Source organism: Quercus suber, unplaced genomic scaffold (assembly GCF_002906115.3).
Source record: "Quercus suber isolate HL8 unplaced genomic scaffold, Cork oak 2.0 scaffold_100, whole genome shotgun sequence".
Classification (NCBI taxonomy): Eukaryota; Viridiplantae; Streptophyta; class Magnoliopsida; order Fagales; family Fagaceae; genus Quercus; species Quercus suber.
Window position 1 is genome coordinate 429406 of NW_027069565.1, and position 15046 is coordinate 444451.

General features: G+C 41.4%; 2 protein-coding genes across 2 annotated transcripts; one reads left to right on the top strand and one right to left on the bottom strand.

Annotated features, from left to right (window-relative positions):
• The first annotated feature begins 1016 nt into the window (after nt 1-1016).
• LOC111984872 (peptide chain release factor PrfB1, chloroplastic) lies at nt 1017-4494 on the top strand. The gene is made up of 3 exons (XM_065774848.1): nt 1017-2009; nt 2902-3088; nt 4017-4494. Exons 1-3 carry the CDS (start codon nt 1806-1808, stop codon nt 4319-4321), a joined length of 696 nt encoding a protein of 231 aa, XP_065630920.1. The 5' UTR covers nt 1017-1805; the 3' UTR covers nt 4322-4494.
• An 8617-nt stretch (nt 4495-13111) lies between these two features.
• Nucleotides 13112-13714, bottom strand: LOC136068136 (uncharacterized). The gene has a single exon (XM_065774866.1). The coding sequence runs from the start codon at nt 13712-13714 to the stop codon at nt 13112-13114; it is 603 nt and encodes a 200-aa protein (XP_065630938.1).
• Nucleotides 13715-15046: the final 1332 nt, after the last annotated feature.

Genomic DNA, 15046 nt, shown 5'->3' on the forward strand with positions numbered 1-15046 from the left:
ATTAATACTATAATTTTAGTTATTAACCATTCGTTCTTCATTAGTTTTTAAGTTAACAAAAACCTTAAATATACTTCTTCTTTTTTTTTTTTTTTGACCTTTATACACACACACACACACACACACCTTTACACATACCTTTAAGAAAACTCTATATATTCCACTTTTTTGTATGCGTAAAATTATAGACTACTACTCCATAATGATAGTGGCTAATTAATTATATATATATATATATATATTTTTAGTGATCTCATTTGTAATGATTAAAAAAAAAAAAAAAAAAAAAAAAAACAATCCTACCTGGCTCTGATGCTCCTCCATAAGCATGCCCCATGTATATGAAAACTAGATGAGAGGCAAAATGCATCTTTTGCAGTAGGATTTTTTCTTTTGTCACTAGTGAATTGGGAGCCCTTCCTAGGTTATTGAAAATTTCAGACCTCACCATCTGAAATTAAAAAAAAAAAAATCAGCTGAGATTGTCTTGCCCCTGTTTATTTTCCACCTGATAAGAGTATTGCTTGGAGCTAGTAAAAAATTGAGAATCCTGCCTATTATACAAAGTGAATTAGGGGTGCTGATTATTACCTTACCATTCTGACCATCCGATTATGGGCATAAAATAGGCTTGCCTACTTTCGATAATATTATAAACTGGTTTTTGCCATCCAATCTATGGACTACTTTGACTGTACTATCCATCTAGACTGGACTATCCACTTGATGCTATAATATTTGCCTTAGAAATGTAGAATGAGATTATTGGGGGTCTGTAAACTAGGGACTCTTCTACTGAGCATATGGTTATTGTAATGTATGCAATGGGCATTTGGTGCTGGCAGGAGTGATTTCGGACCGGTCCAGCTATTATGAACTATAACTATCGAGCACTTTGCTGGTTAAATGTAATGTTAAATAGGCAGACTGTCAAATGACCGACTTTTTTTTTTTTTTTTTGGTAGATTTCACCAACCCTCTTTGTATTGGAACATAAATTTACTTCCATTATATAATATATATTATAATTTTTTTCCTAGAGTTTTAATGACATCTAAATCCTGAATTGCTATGGAAATGCAAAATCTAACCCATGGCCTGTGAGATGCGGAAAAAAAAGAAAAAAGAAAAAAAAGAATGCTGGAATTATGTCGCTTATCCATACACAGAATTGTTGCAGTTTTTTTATTATGATGACTTGAGAGTTTCAGGGATCATAGGTAATATATATTCAACCTTATTCGGGTATTACCAGGACTGCATAGGTGTTTTGAATTAATGTAGTGTGCCTAGGGCTTCTGATGTACTCAAATATTGAAAATAACCCCAATAATTGTATGAATGCTAATTTGGCATGATCGGGCACAACGTTTCATATGCTATGGATATAGTTTTCCATGTCTCTATCTCTCTTTAATCTTTTTTCTGTTTACATTATACAGGAAGCAAATATTCCTTCTGTTGGTTATTATTTGATTAGCGATTTCCTTGTTTATCCAACCAGAAATTTTGGCTGAATTGAATTCCCATTTAGAATACCCGGACCATTGGACCTACTGGTTCTCTAATGTGACAACAGTATATAAAATTTCCACCTGTAATATTTTGTAGGAACTTTTCAGTCAGCGGTAGCTCATCTAATTATTTGTTAGGACTTATAATATAATGGGTGGCACTTTGCATGCAATTAGCGGTTACCTAGTTATGTGTGAAAGTTGAAGACTTGATGATGAACTTAAGTTTTCCTTTCCCCATTTTTGTGTAAATTATTTTTTTGATAATTTCCAGCGCAGGATTGGGCTGACATGCTTCTTAGGATGTATGTGAGGTGGGGAGAGAAACAGAAATACAAAACAAGAGTGGTTGAGAAATCCTCTGGAGAGGAAGCTGGGATTAAGTCAGCCACAATTGAAGTTGAAGGTCGTTATGCTTATGGTTATTTGTCTGGAGAGAAAGGAACACACCGTATTGTGCGACAATCTCCTTTTAATGCCAAAGGTCTTCGCCAGGTAACTTTAAACTTTTGGATAAATATAAGTATGGGTAAAATCTGATTTTATATGCGAAAAAAATTAAGAAAGAATGCTCCAGATGTGATGTTAGACAGGGAACTTTTTGTTTCTCAAAAAAGAAAAGAAAAGAAAGATAGGGCCAATTTTGGCCACCATCTCAATTGTCGTTGGAATAAAATCTGGTCCATTCATGGCCTGATTTTCGGGGTAGCTAACAAAAATGATTTTCTGGTCATCAGAAAAGATAATTGATTTTCAATCTGAAACAATCCTTGCTCTTTCAATTGAAGAGGGTTAAAAAAATATGACATCGAACAAGACACTTACTACATGTCCCTACCTTTATTTGCTGGTGGATGTTTTCTAGTCAGATCTTTGAAATGAATTAATGGGTTAGTCCTACTTTATGACCAAAATTAAAAATTCAAATAATTAGAAAAGACGAAATTGCCAAGAAAGTTCACATGCAACCCATTGTAATATGTTGGAGACCCATTTATCTCCAACATGTTCCCCCCCACAAAAAAAAAAAAAAAAAAAAAAGGTAACATTTAGGGGATCCTTTTTATATAAGCACCGCAAAAGTGATTGCAGAAACAGAAAAAACTTGGAAAAGCAAATGTTCCTTAAGTGCTGTAAGTTAAGGTTACCAGTCCTAAATGTTCTGGTGTTGATAGTGTTCAGGGTCTTAGGATTTGTTGATGCAATGCCGATATTGAACACTTGGGTTGTCCATCAGGTTTAAGCTAGTCTTATTCATAGTTGTGCAATGTATTTACCAAGCAACCTAATCTAACCTTGATCTTTGAGTTCTTAATGAAAGATATCTCTCTCTCTGGAAATTATCAGATTGTTTCCACTGTATTGTTTATTTTGAAATTATCTGCAGACAAGCTTCTCTGGTGTTGAAGTCATGCCTCTTCTTCCTGAAGAGTCTATGAATGTTGAAATACCTGAGGAGGACCTGGAAATCAGTTTTTCTAGGGCAGGTGGAAAAGGAGGTCAGAATGTAAATAAGGTTGAAACAGCTGTACGGATTACTCACATCCCCACTGGCGTTACTCTTCGCTGCACAGGTATTCTTTACTACTTGAGTATAAAATTTATATATTTTCTTGTTGTATGGTATTCTCTTCTTTACCACTTGTGTCAGTCTTAGTATGCATGTCCATGCTTCTTAGGGGGGAAGCAAAGAAGAGAATACCACTTTGATTAGTCTAGTGAAGGCTGTGCTTAGACAAAAAAATTAATTGAAACTTAAAAAAGAGGTTTTGAGATGCCTTGTTCAAGTAGATAACTCCGTTGGCTTTACTGTGGATATAACAACTTGTTATAATTATCACCATCTGTGCCACAAGGCACTATTTTCTGTGATGTGATGCGTCTGCTTGAGTATGTATTTCTGTAAAATGCACCACTCACATGGTGTGCAACCATCAATGGTGAGAATGAGGCAACTGTTTGAATTAACATAATTGATTTTTTTAAACAACTCTAGAATTTGTATCTTTGAGCACCCAGTTCAGCTATGTTAACTTTAAAATTGGAAAATGGGATGTTTGCACATTTCAATCAAACTTGTGTTGTGCAGGCATATGCTTAGTCCCACATTGGGGGGTTTATTAGGTAGAACTGGGAGTGTAAGTAATTATTAGCAGTCTCAATTATAATTTGATCAGTCCTGAGGTGTAAGCCCTTTTCTTGGGTTGTGAGCGTGACACACCACATTGGGTGTTTTTTAGGTCATACTGGGCTATATAGGTGATTGTAATTTGTAAAGAACCTCAATTGTAATTTGACTAGTCTTTTTAAGATGTAAGCGGAGGTGTGGCTAGCCTTTCCCCAGTTTTGACGCAAGTATATGGAAATTATGCACCACAAATACTTTCTTTTTTGTTATGTCAAATCTTTTGAGCAATCATGTAACCTCCACTGCCTCCTAGACTTGAGCACTTGTTTCTATCTAAAATTGACAGCATTTTCTTTCTCTTGACTACAATGCAGAAGAGAGGTCCCAACTAGCAAACAAGATCAAGGCTCTGAGCAGGTTGAAAGCCAAGTTGCTAGTCATAGCTGAGGAGCAACGAGCATCTGAAATCAAGGAAATAAGAGGAGATGCGGTAAAGGCTGAGTGGGGCCAGCAAATAAGGAACTACGTATTTCATCCATACAAACTTGTCAAAGATGTTAGGACAGGATTTGAGACCTCGGATATTGCTTCTGTAATGGACGGTGAATTGGAGCCCTTCATCAAGGCTTACCTCAAATACAAATATAGTTTGGCAGTCACTTCAAGTGGGTTTAATTAACATCTAATAGATTTTTATTCATTAACATATGTAGTCTACTACTTTATTTGATAGGTTAAGGGTTGGGGGAGAGTAGGATAGTACTACTACTATGGCCGAAGAAATTTTTTTCCCTACAAAAATTTCATAATACTTGGAGGAAACAAACGCATATATGTACTTTTGTTTTTTTATTTTCTCAAGTTACGTACCTATCATATATATATATATATATATAAAGAAAAAGACTGACAATATGTGAAGGTGCTACATAATCTTATTGCCTTACCCAATTCATTATGTAATCAAATGAATTGAGCGAACATTTCACCTGCTACATTAATTGGGGTTGGTAAGCATTTAAGAGATAAATAAAGAAGTTTTAGGAATTGTGATAGCTATGTAACTTGAGAAACTAAAAAGAATTCTAGTGAGTGTTATTTGTGTTGTAGGGTTAGGATTTGTGGCCCAAGTCCAAAAATAACAAATTTGTAGAGTGTGAGTGATAGAATTAGGTTAACTATAGAGCTAACAACGGTGATCACAGCATACAAGTATAAACTAGCATAATAGTACACGTAAAGATCAAGTAAATTTAAGTCTGAAGAGGCTTATGATAGATTAGATACAGGTTATAATTTTTTCTCTTTTTCTTTTTCTGATTAGGAACCTCTCTTTTTTATATATCTTCCTCTACTACCATCCCTATCGTCCACTTGTTCTTCATCCAGCCCCCTACTTGAGTGCATGTTATGTCATGTATCTCCCTTAACATTTGTGAATGACGGTAGCTCCAGTTGTACTGTTCAGAGGTATTCTTCACATATATGCGGTTAGAAAAGTTGTTGTAGTGCATTTAATACGGTGGTGGCAGCTTTTCCTTTTAGATATTTTTTCGTTCCTCTTATCTCCAGGCGCGTCTAGAGTTTATCAAAATTACTGAAGTCACTAGTAAACTGCTTTAGACCCCCCAGATGTTCGCATGACCCAAAAATCCTTTCATCCGAGGATGATCATCTCTTTGGAACAACGATGCTATCTTCGGATGGAGTTTATTCTTCCCCACATGTCTTCCTTTTACATGAAATACCTTTCGACAATTTGAGCCTCCTCGGATATAGACTAATCTTCACCTTGGGCTTTAGGCCCACTACGTATGGCTGGGCTTTACCCCCCCACAATAGCCCCTCAAAATTTTAATTTTTCCTTCGCCTCCGAAGAGAAAAAAATGAGATTTTGATTTGCTATACAATAAAAATCAGAAATGCACAAATTTCGCACGTGTAGTGGCATGGATTTGTGCGCCTCATAATTGCTGCTGCCGTTTCAAGGTTTCCAAAGCGCCATTAATTACTCCAGGCGGCGTTTTGTCTTTGCCATCTAACGGTGGACTACTGATCCAACGGACGCGATCCTTCCTCGGAATTTGGGCGGGGTAACTCCTTCTCCCTCACTTGTCTCCATATAAAGCCCTAGAGGAGGTTTTTTCTCCCTTACTTTACATACTTTCAGACTTTTCTAGCGCTCAGAAGCATTCAAATCGATCGGACTCTACAATCATCAAATCCAAAATTTCCAAGCATCCCCACAAGCTCAGATATCATTTTTCGATCCAGTATGTGTAAGTTCTCATATTTTTGCCTTTATTCCTCTCTTCGGACACTCTTTTTGTCCTTCGAGTAGTCGCCCCCTAGTGGCCGCATTTAGAATTCCTCCTATCTCGTTTGTTTAGGATGGGTAAGTATCAATATCTGGTGGACAGTCCCGCTCAGATGGAGAATTTAGAGCCACATACTGCATTCCTGAAGACGTAAGTTTGAGATATAGCCCCCCAGAAAAAGTTCTAACAGATCGGAAAGAGGGTGAAGTGATAATCCCCATCATCGCCTTCCTAGAAGGAGGAATGACGATTCCCATGGGCCTTATCACCACTAACTACCTTCGAAACCATAGGCTTAACCCTGAGCAGTGTGCGCCCAACATTTTTAGGCTATTAGGGGCCGTTGATGATCTGAATCGCCATTTGGACTTGGGACTCACTTGGCTAGACGTGGTGCATATGTACGAGTGCCACAGCCAGAAAGCAGTGGGATATTATTTGAAATCCCGATCCGATGCTATGAGGCTCGTCTCCTGCCTTCCCAAGTCTAACAAGGGAATGAAAGACGATTATTTGATCGTCTCAAGTGCGTGGCATGACGGTTTTCACTGCCCAACCATGCCAGGAGAACCAGGTGGGGGCACCTTAGATTTAGGCTTGCTAACATTAGATGTAGGATTGACTTTTATTGCAATTTAGTCTTCCCGGTTTTATTGTTGCCAACTTTCTGATCCAGTTTTCCTGTGGTGTTGACAGATAAAAGAAACGTTACTCCTCGGCTGAGCCTTACCAATGTTGCCGCGCTCAACTATTTATTGCGATCGGAGATTTTCGTAAGTGAAAACGGGAAACTCCGATTGGTCCCTCTCATCCTCGGCTACAACACCAAACCATCCGACTTGCAGCCAGTCGGGAACGCGATAAGGCAAGGAGACCATCGCCTCCACCGAATCAGCGTCGGTCAGAAGGACTTTTTGGCCCCATTTGATCTCCCTCCAGTGCCACACCCAAACCCTCAGGGCGTACCATTGCTTGTCCAGCCGGTTCAGCAAATCCCCCTTGAGCTGGTGGTTGTAGGTGAAAGGGTTGGCTCTTCGACCTCCTCCCTAGAGGAGCAGATAGATAAATTTAAGTTTGAGGGAGAAGTTTCAGGAGGGGTTCAGGTGATACCATCCTTCAATTCCGAGGAGGATATTAATAGGCAGTCCAGCGTTCATCCTCCTATCCTGATAACTGCTCTTCCGGAAGACTCTTCGGAAGAAGATATGTCAGACTTGAAGGCCCTGATGAGAAATAGGGGCAAGAAGGCCGAGCCAAAGGGCACTGGGACTTCCCAACCCGTGGTGAATTTGCCTCCACCACCACCTCAGGTTCCTGATCTCAGCTTAAAGCCAATATTGGACCTGAAGAAAAAGAGACCTCTTTAACCTGAGGAGAGGGAGGTGGTGGTGCCACCATAAACCACAAAGCAATAGAATGTGGTGAGGGACCACAAAAGCAAGAGGGTCTCATCCGTAGAGAGTCGGGAGGAGCCTCCTGCAGCTGACGTGCACCGACGGCAACGCACATGGTCTCCCAGATTGGAGCTGGATGGCGCTCCTTTTTCTTGGGAGACCTCTATCAGAAACTACGATAGGGGAAGAGCAGGGCTGGTAGTTGAAGCCTTAGAGCAACCATTGCTCCTCCCTCGAGACATAGAGTCATACAGGCGCTTTAGCCAGTATGAATTCTTCATGTTCCTGAAGAGGGACCTGGCCATGGTAAGTGAACTTATCCAGCTTTTCAATTGTCATGTTAATTTTTTGCTTGTTTTACGCTAACAGTTTCACTTCATTGTGCAGATTATCCAGCAAGTCTTCGTGGCCGAAGAGTGGAACAGAAAGGCATATGTTGAAGTCCAAGCAGAGGCCTACTCTCGGTCTAAGGCAGAAAAAACTTTAGGCAGCTTAAAAGAGGAGTTCACTCAAATCTCCGAGCAGCTCAAAGAGGTAACCCAGGAAAGGAATAGCCTCAATGCTGGCCTCCAAAATGCTGAGAGCCAGGCCGAAGCCCAATGCAAGCTGTTAAATGAGACTCAGACTAATTTGGCCTCTGAGAAAGCGCTTGTGAAGGAACTTCGTGCCGAACTCCAAATGGCCAGGGAGACTGCCAAGCTGGCTCAGAGGAACATTTAGCTGGCCAAGGAGGCGACCGAGGCCGAAAAGAAAGCAGCATACCAGCTGGGAGTGGACGTGACCAAGAAAGGTTTAACGGAGCAGTTCGCCTCGGTCAGCTGAGATTACTGCAACATAACCTGGGGCAAAGCACTGGATGTTGCCGGGGTGCCTGCTAACTCGGAATTGAGGTTGCCTGGGAGCATATTCTACGATCCCGACATCCAAGAGCTCCCAAAGACTGATCCTCCTCCTCCAACACAACTCCCAGAGGTTTCGGAGCAATCCTTGGTCAGCCAAGTTCCTCCAACCACGCTTGAGGTCTCCAAGGAGTCCGGTCAGCTAGGTGATCAAAGCAAACCAGCTGAGCCATCCAAGGACAAGGGCGAGAACTTGGAAAAAGAGAAGACTTCTTCAGAGCCTAAGGACCAGGCCTCAAAAGCTGCTGTTACTCGAACGAGCCAGGCTGCCGACCCTGTGGTCCCTCAAGCAAAAACTTAGATACTTAGGGTTTTTCTTTTGTACCATTATTTTTCTTATGTGTTCTTGTTTGTTTGTTTGTTTGTTTGTTTTTTTTTTTTTTTTAAATTTATGTAAGGGATTGTAATCTATCCTCTTTTGGTCAATGAAACAATTTCTCTTTTACTTTTGGTGCATATCATATGACTTATTCTTGCTACAAATAAACGTATTTTGTAATTATGGTAATGTAGGTAAAAATAATCACGCTATCATGCTGGTAATATACATAACAAAAATTAGTTCCGGGAATAACAGTCTGCATAAGAACTACTACTAAGTAATGAATGCAACAAGTGTTATAAAAGTTTCACAGATCTTTTCGCACATACACAAAGAAGGCTAGCATAAGTTAGAGTCGATTTTAAATACATTTGAGAGTGTCAGGCAAGACTCATTCCAGAGTTAAACTTCACTAGTAATAACAACACAGAAGTGTTAACTAACCCCAAATCATCTGGTCCGAGGACTACAGGTATGATTAGACTTAAGCTTAAACATTGAGAGAATCGTTAAGGAGTGTTAGCTAACCCAAATCATCTGGTCCAAGGGCTACAGGCATGATTGGATTTAAGCTTACACACTTAGAGAACTGTTAAGGAGTGTTAACTAACTCAAATCATCTAGTCTGAGGACTACATGCATGATTGGATTTAAGCTTACACACTTAGAAAACCATTAAAGAGTGTTAACTAACCCAAATCATCTGGTCCGAGGACTACAAACATGATTGGATTTAAGTTTAAACACTTAGAGAACCGTTAAGGAGTGTTAACTAACCCAAATCATCTGATCCGAGGACTACAGACATGATTTGATTTAAGTTTAAACACTTAGAGAATCGTTAAGGAGTGTTAACTAACCTAAATCATCTGGTCCGAGGACTACAGACATGATTGGATTTAAGTTTAAACACTTAGAGTACCGTTAAGGACGACAAATTATCATAGTGACTAAAGAAATGATTCGATTAATAATAGTACCTTTTGAGGTTATTTACATTCCAAGGGCGCGGTATTACATGACTATCTAAGTCCTCCAGGAAATATGCCCCAATGCCAGCCCCTAAAGTGATACGATATGGCCCTTCCCAATTTGGTCCTAGCTTCCCCCAGGTTGGGTTTTTCGCAATGCCCACAACTTTCTTGAGTATCAAATCACTAGGTTCTAGGGGCCTTAACTTTACATTGGCATCATAGCCTTGTCTGAGTTTTTGTTGGTAATGTGCCAGTCGAACCATTGCATTTTCTCTCATTTCTTCGATCAAATCCAAACTCCTTTCTAGAAGTTCATCATTGCTAGTCGGACTAAATGAACTGGTTTTCAGAGTTGGGAACCCAGTTTCCAGAGGAATGATAGCTTCAGCCCCATAAGTCATCGAGAAAGGGGTTTCTCCAGTAGATCTGCGAGGCGTAGTTCTGTAAGCCCAAAGTATGTGTGGCAACTCTTCCACCCACTTGCCCTTCGCATCATCTAACCTCTTCTTCAATCCATTAACTATGACTTTGTTAACTGCTTCTGCTTGTCCATTCCCCTGGGGATAGGCAGGGGTAGAGTATCTATTCGTGATTTCCAATTCGCTACAGTAACTCCGAAATGCCTTACTGTCGAACTGTAGGCCGTTGTCCGAGATGAGATATGAGGAACTCTGAAACGAGTAATAATATTCTTCCATACAAATTTCTGCACATCAACGTCTCGGATGTTGGCCAGAGGTTCAGCCTCAACCTATTTGGTGAAATAGTCTGTGCCGACCAGAAGGTACTTCCTGTTTCCTGCAGCCTTTGGGAATGGACCCACTATATCTAAGCCCCATTGAGCAAACGACCATGGACTAGATAGTGGGTTGAGGACTCCACCTGGTTGGTGTATGTTCGGCGCAAATCGTTGGCACTGATCGCACTTCTTAACATACTCATGGGCTTCTTTTTGCATATTCGGCCACCAATAACTCTGAGTAATGGCTCGGTGAGCTAAAGACCTACCTTCGGTGTGACTGCCGTAAATTCCTTCATGCAATTCCTTTAATAGCAACTCAGCCGCTTCAGGACGAATACATAATAAGTACAGTCCTGAATAGGATCATTTGTATAATTTTTGGTTTTCGGACAGCCAGAATTTGGTAGCCTTCCTCTAAATTTTGTCGGCTTCCCCCTTTTCTTCAGGTAAAGTGTCTTCTTTCAAGAACTTGATTATAGGGTCCATCCAACAAAGCCCAGTTCTGATTTGATGAACTTGAACCGCATCTCTTCTTGCCTCATTAGGCCCATGCAAATCCTCGAAGAGGATAACTCTCGGTAAATTTTACGCCGAAGAGGTAGCGAGAGTGGCCAAAGAATCAGCATGTGCATTCCCACTTCTAGGAATATGTAGCAAGCTGTAAAATTCAAACTCCGACTGCAGACGTTTAACTCGGCTCAAGTATCCCTGTATCCTTTCATCCTTCGCTTTAAATTCCCCATGTACTTGACTCATAACTAACCTTGAGTCCGAGAACAACTCCACTGCCTTTCCTCCCATTCTTTGCACCAAAGACATTTCCATTAATAGGGCTTCATACTCTGCCTCATTATTTGTTACCAAGAAATCCAGCTTTAACGATTTTTCAATGATGATTCTCTCTAGGGATATCAATACTAGCCCTACTCTAGAACCTTTTTAGTTCGCTGCGCCATCTACATACACTTCCCAGCAGGCAGGGCCTTGTTGAGAAATCATGCCAACCGATTTTCTATCCATGTCCTTCTCTGCCCTTATTTCTTCTAAACTAGGTTCCGTGAACTCAGCTACCAAATCTGCAAGAATCTGCCCCTTAACTAAAGTGCGAGGCATGTACTTGATATCGAAAGTCCCCAGGATAGTGCCCCACTTGGCTATTCTCCCAGTGTAGTCGGCACTTCGAAGTACGGATTTAAGCGGGAGTTGTGTGAGCACGACGACTGTATGTGCTTGGAAGTAATGGGGCAATTTTCGTGTTCTGAGTACTACTGCCAAAATAGCTTTCTCCAATGGCAAGTACCTGATCTCGGTCTCATGCAGAGATTTACTCACATAGTAAACTGGTTTTTATACACCTTGATCCACTCGTATCAGCACTAGACTTACAGCATAGGGAACCACCGCAATATAAGCAAACAGGACCTTATCTGGTTCAGGGCTAGACATAATCGGTGGCCGAGCCAAGTAGTCTTTAAGTTGTTGAAAAGCTGAGGCACATTCTTCAGTCCATTCAAATCCTTTCCACTTGTTGATCAGTGAGAAGAAAGGTTTACACCTATCCGCGGACCTAGAGATGAATCAGTTCAGAGCAGCTGTCATCCCTATTAACCTCTGAACCTCTTTCGGATTTCGAGGAGGCTGTAAATTTTGAATAGCCTTTATCTGATCGGGGTTCACCTCAATTCTCCTGTGTGTCACCATGTAACCCAAAAATTTGCCTGACTCTACACCAAATGAGCATTTGGAAGCGTTCAGGCGCAACTTATGTCTTCTCAGGATTTCAAAAGTGTTGTTAAGGTCCTTCACATGCTCGGAAATGACTTTGCTTTTTACCACCATGTCATCTATATAGATCTCAATGCTTTTGCCTAACTGTGATTCAAATATCCTTGTCATCATTCGCTGATAAGTGGAACCTACATTTTTCAGACCGAATGGCATCACTTTATAGTGGTAATTACCAGTAGGGGTAACAAAATTGGTTTTCTCCTGGTCATCTGGGGCTAACGGTATTTGATGGTAACCTTGGAAAGCATTCAAGAAACTCATCCGAGGATGGCCGACAGTAGCATCTATTAGCTGATCAATCTTCGGCATAGGGAAGAGATCCTTAGGACAAGCCTTGTTTAAGTTCGTGAAGTCCACACAAACTCGCCACTTTCCACTCATTTTCTTCACTACCACAGTATTTGCCAACTACTCGGGATAAAAAACTTCTTTAATAGTTCTAGCCTGTTTGAGTTTTGTTACTTCTTCTTTGACTGCATTTGCATGCTCTTTAGATGGCCACCGAGGAGGCTGCTTCTTGGGGACAATCAGTGGGTTAACCCTCAAATGGTGGCAAATGAATTCTAGATCTACTCCTGGGGCTTCATAAGCACTCCATGCGAATACGTCAATATTTCTTCTAAGGAAATCAATTAGCTCTTCCTTTTTTGGTTGAGGCATCTAAGATCCGACTTGAAAGTACCTTTCAGGATTGTCCCCAATTAAAACTTTTACTAAATCCTCGCATCTAACGCCTTCATCAAGATCTTCGATGGGTGACACCTGACTTTTTAACTGCTATAAGTCTCCCTCAGCCCTGACCGAGGACTCATATTCGGGCTTGTGCTGGATGGCCGCCACCAAGCATTGTCTGGTTGAGGATTGATCTCCACGGATTTCACAAACCCGCCCTTCGGATGTATATTTAACTTTTTGATGTAGAGTTGAAGAAACAGCCCTTAGCGTATGTAGCCAAGGTCTGGCTACAATTGCCGTATAAGGGGAATAAACATCTATGACAATGAAGTCTACTTCCACTACTTCCGAGCCAGTCTATACAGGTAGCTGTATCTGGCCCTTCGGGGTGACAATTCTTCCATCGAAGCTAACCAGGGGAGAACAGTAGGGTGTTAAGTCATCAAGTTTGAGGTTCAGCCCCTTGTAGAGGTCAGGGTACATTATCTCCACCGCGCTACCCTGGTCCACGATTACCCTTTTCACATCATACCCTCTGATTCTAAGGGTGACCACCAAAGCATCATCATGAGATTGAATGGTTCCAACTTTATCTTCGCCTGAAAAACCTAAAATTTGCTGGACAACCGGTCTAGCGCTCCTCGGATCTCGACCAATGTCCCCTGCCGGTAACCGAACTACTGACATGACCTTGGACGGCCACGACCCTGTTCTTCCTAGCGCTGCGAAAATGACATTAATAGTTCCTAATGGAGGTTTCGTAGAATCACTCCTCCCGACCTCGGAATTCATTTGACCTCCTCGGCCACTGGAATGATGCAAGAGATGCCTCAACTTGCCTTCGCGGACTAGTTGGTCCAAATGGTCCCACAAATTTCTGCAGTCTTCAGTGGTATGCCTATGGTCTTGGTGGTATTGACAATAGAGATTGTGATTGCGCCTCTCAGGATTCCCTACCATCTTACTCGGCCACCTAAAGAATGGTTCATTTTTTATTTCCAGAACTTGGTGGACTGGCTCCTTGAACACTGTACTGACTACTTGAGCATTTGTTGATCTTCACTGCCCTGCGAAATCTCTTCGTGGCTTGTTGTTGTTATAACGGTCTGACCTGAAATCCTTCCTCTCTTAAGGGATAACTTTGTCCTTACCCTTCCCTTGTTGCTGATCTTCTTCAACCCTTTTATATTTTTCGATACGATCCATGAGCTGACGCATGTTAGTAACGAGCTTACCAGACAAGGACGTCCTTAAACCATGGTCAGTAGGGAGGCCAAGCTTGAATGTGTCTAGGGCCATTGCATCAAAGTTACCCTCCATATCATTAAACATCTCCCAATACCTATTTGAGTATGCCTTTAGGGTCTCACCCTCACGCATGCTCAAGGATAGCAGAGAAGACAAGGGCCTGGTCATTCTTCGGTATATGACAAAACGTGAACCAAAAGCTTAAGTGAGCTCTTGGTAGGAACTGATGGAATCTACTTTCAGGCTGTCGAACCACCTCATTGTAACCGGTCCAAGACTAGAAGGAAAAACCTTAGACATCAGAGCTTCATCTTTGGAATAGACTGCCATCCTTTGATTAAAGTGGCTCACATGCTCCACAGGGTTCGTTTTACCATTATAAATGATAAAGGTTGGCTAGTTAAAACGCCGAGGAAGTCTCGCTCTTTCGATCCAGTGCGTGACGGGTAACCTAGAGATTTGATTCAAAGCCTTACTCATAGCATCGTTTCCTATCCCTCCACGTGATGGGCTCCGAAGTTGCTTCTTGCGACGATGCTCCTCTTCGTATGAGAAGGATTCACTGACTGGTGTTTGAGACCTTTGCTCGTAAGTGACATCCTGCTCGTCAACCCAATCCTCATCAGAATGCGAAGAAACACGTTTTCTTTTTGCATGGCGCAACTCCCTCCTTAACCTTTCAATTTCTATTTGCATGCTATTTTTCTCTGCATGAGACACGTGACTTCCTCCATGAGGTTGATTCGCTCAGGGTGTGTAGTATGCACACTGCCTTCACGATCTTGTCTCTGCTCCAAATTGAGAAAAAGGGTCTACGTGTTGGGATGCCCCAGATTCTGCTGGTTGTTGCCCTGGTTCCGCCATTATCGACTGCTGTTGCTTCCACTTATACTCAAGCTCTCCCCACAGACGGCGCCAATTGTAAGGTTAGGATTTGTGGCCCAAGCCCAAAAACAATAAATTTGTAGAGTGTGGGTGATAGAACTAGGTTAACTATGGAGCTAACAACGGTTGATCACAACATACAAGTATAAACCAGCATAA

What these genes read in the sequence shown, in the direction of transcription:
- LOC111984872 (XM_065774848.1), top strand. Translation starts at nt 1,806, where the DNA reads ATGCTTCTTAGGATGTATGTGAGGTGGGGAGAGAAACAGAAATACAAA. An exon ending in ATGCCAAAGGTCTTCGCCAG is followed by an intron (nt 2,010 to 2,901) that starts GTAACTTTAAAC and finishes AATTATCTGCAG; the next exon opens with ACAAGCTTCTCTGGTGTTGA. An exon ending in CGTTACTCTTCGCTGCACAG is followed by an intron (nt 3,089 to 4,016) that starts GTATTCTTTACT and finishes ACTACAATGCAG; the next exon opens with AAGAGAGGTCCCAACTAGCA.
- LOC136068136 (XM_065774866.1), bottom strand. Translation starts at nt 13,714, where the DNA reads ATGGTAGGGAATCCTGAGAGGCGCAATCACAATCTCTATTGTCAATAC.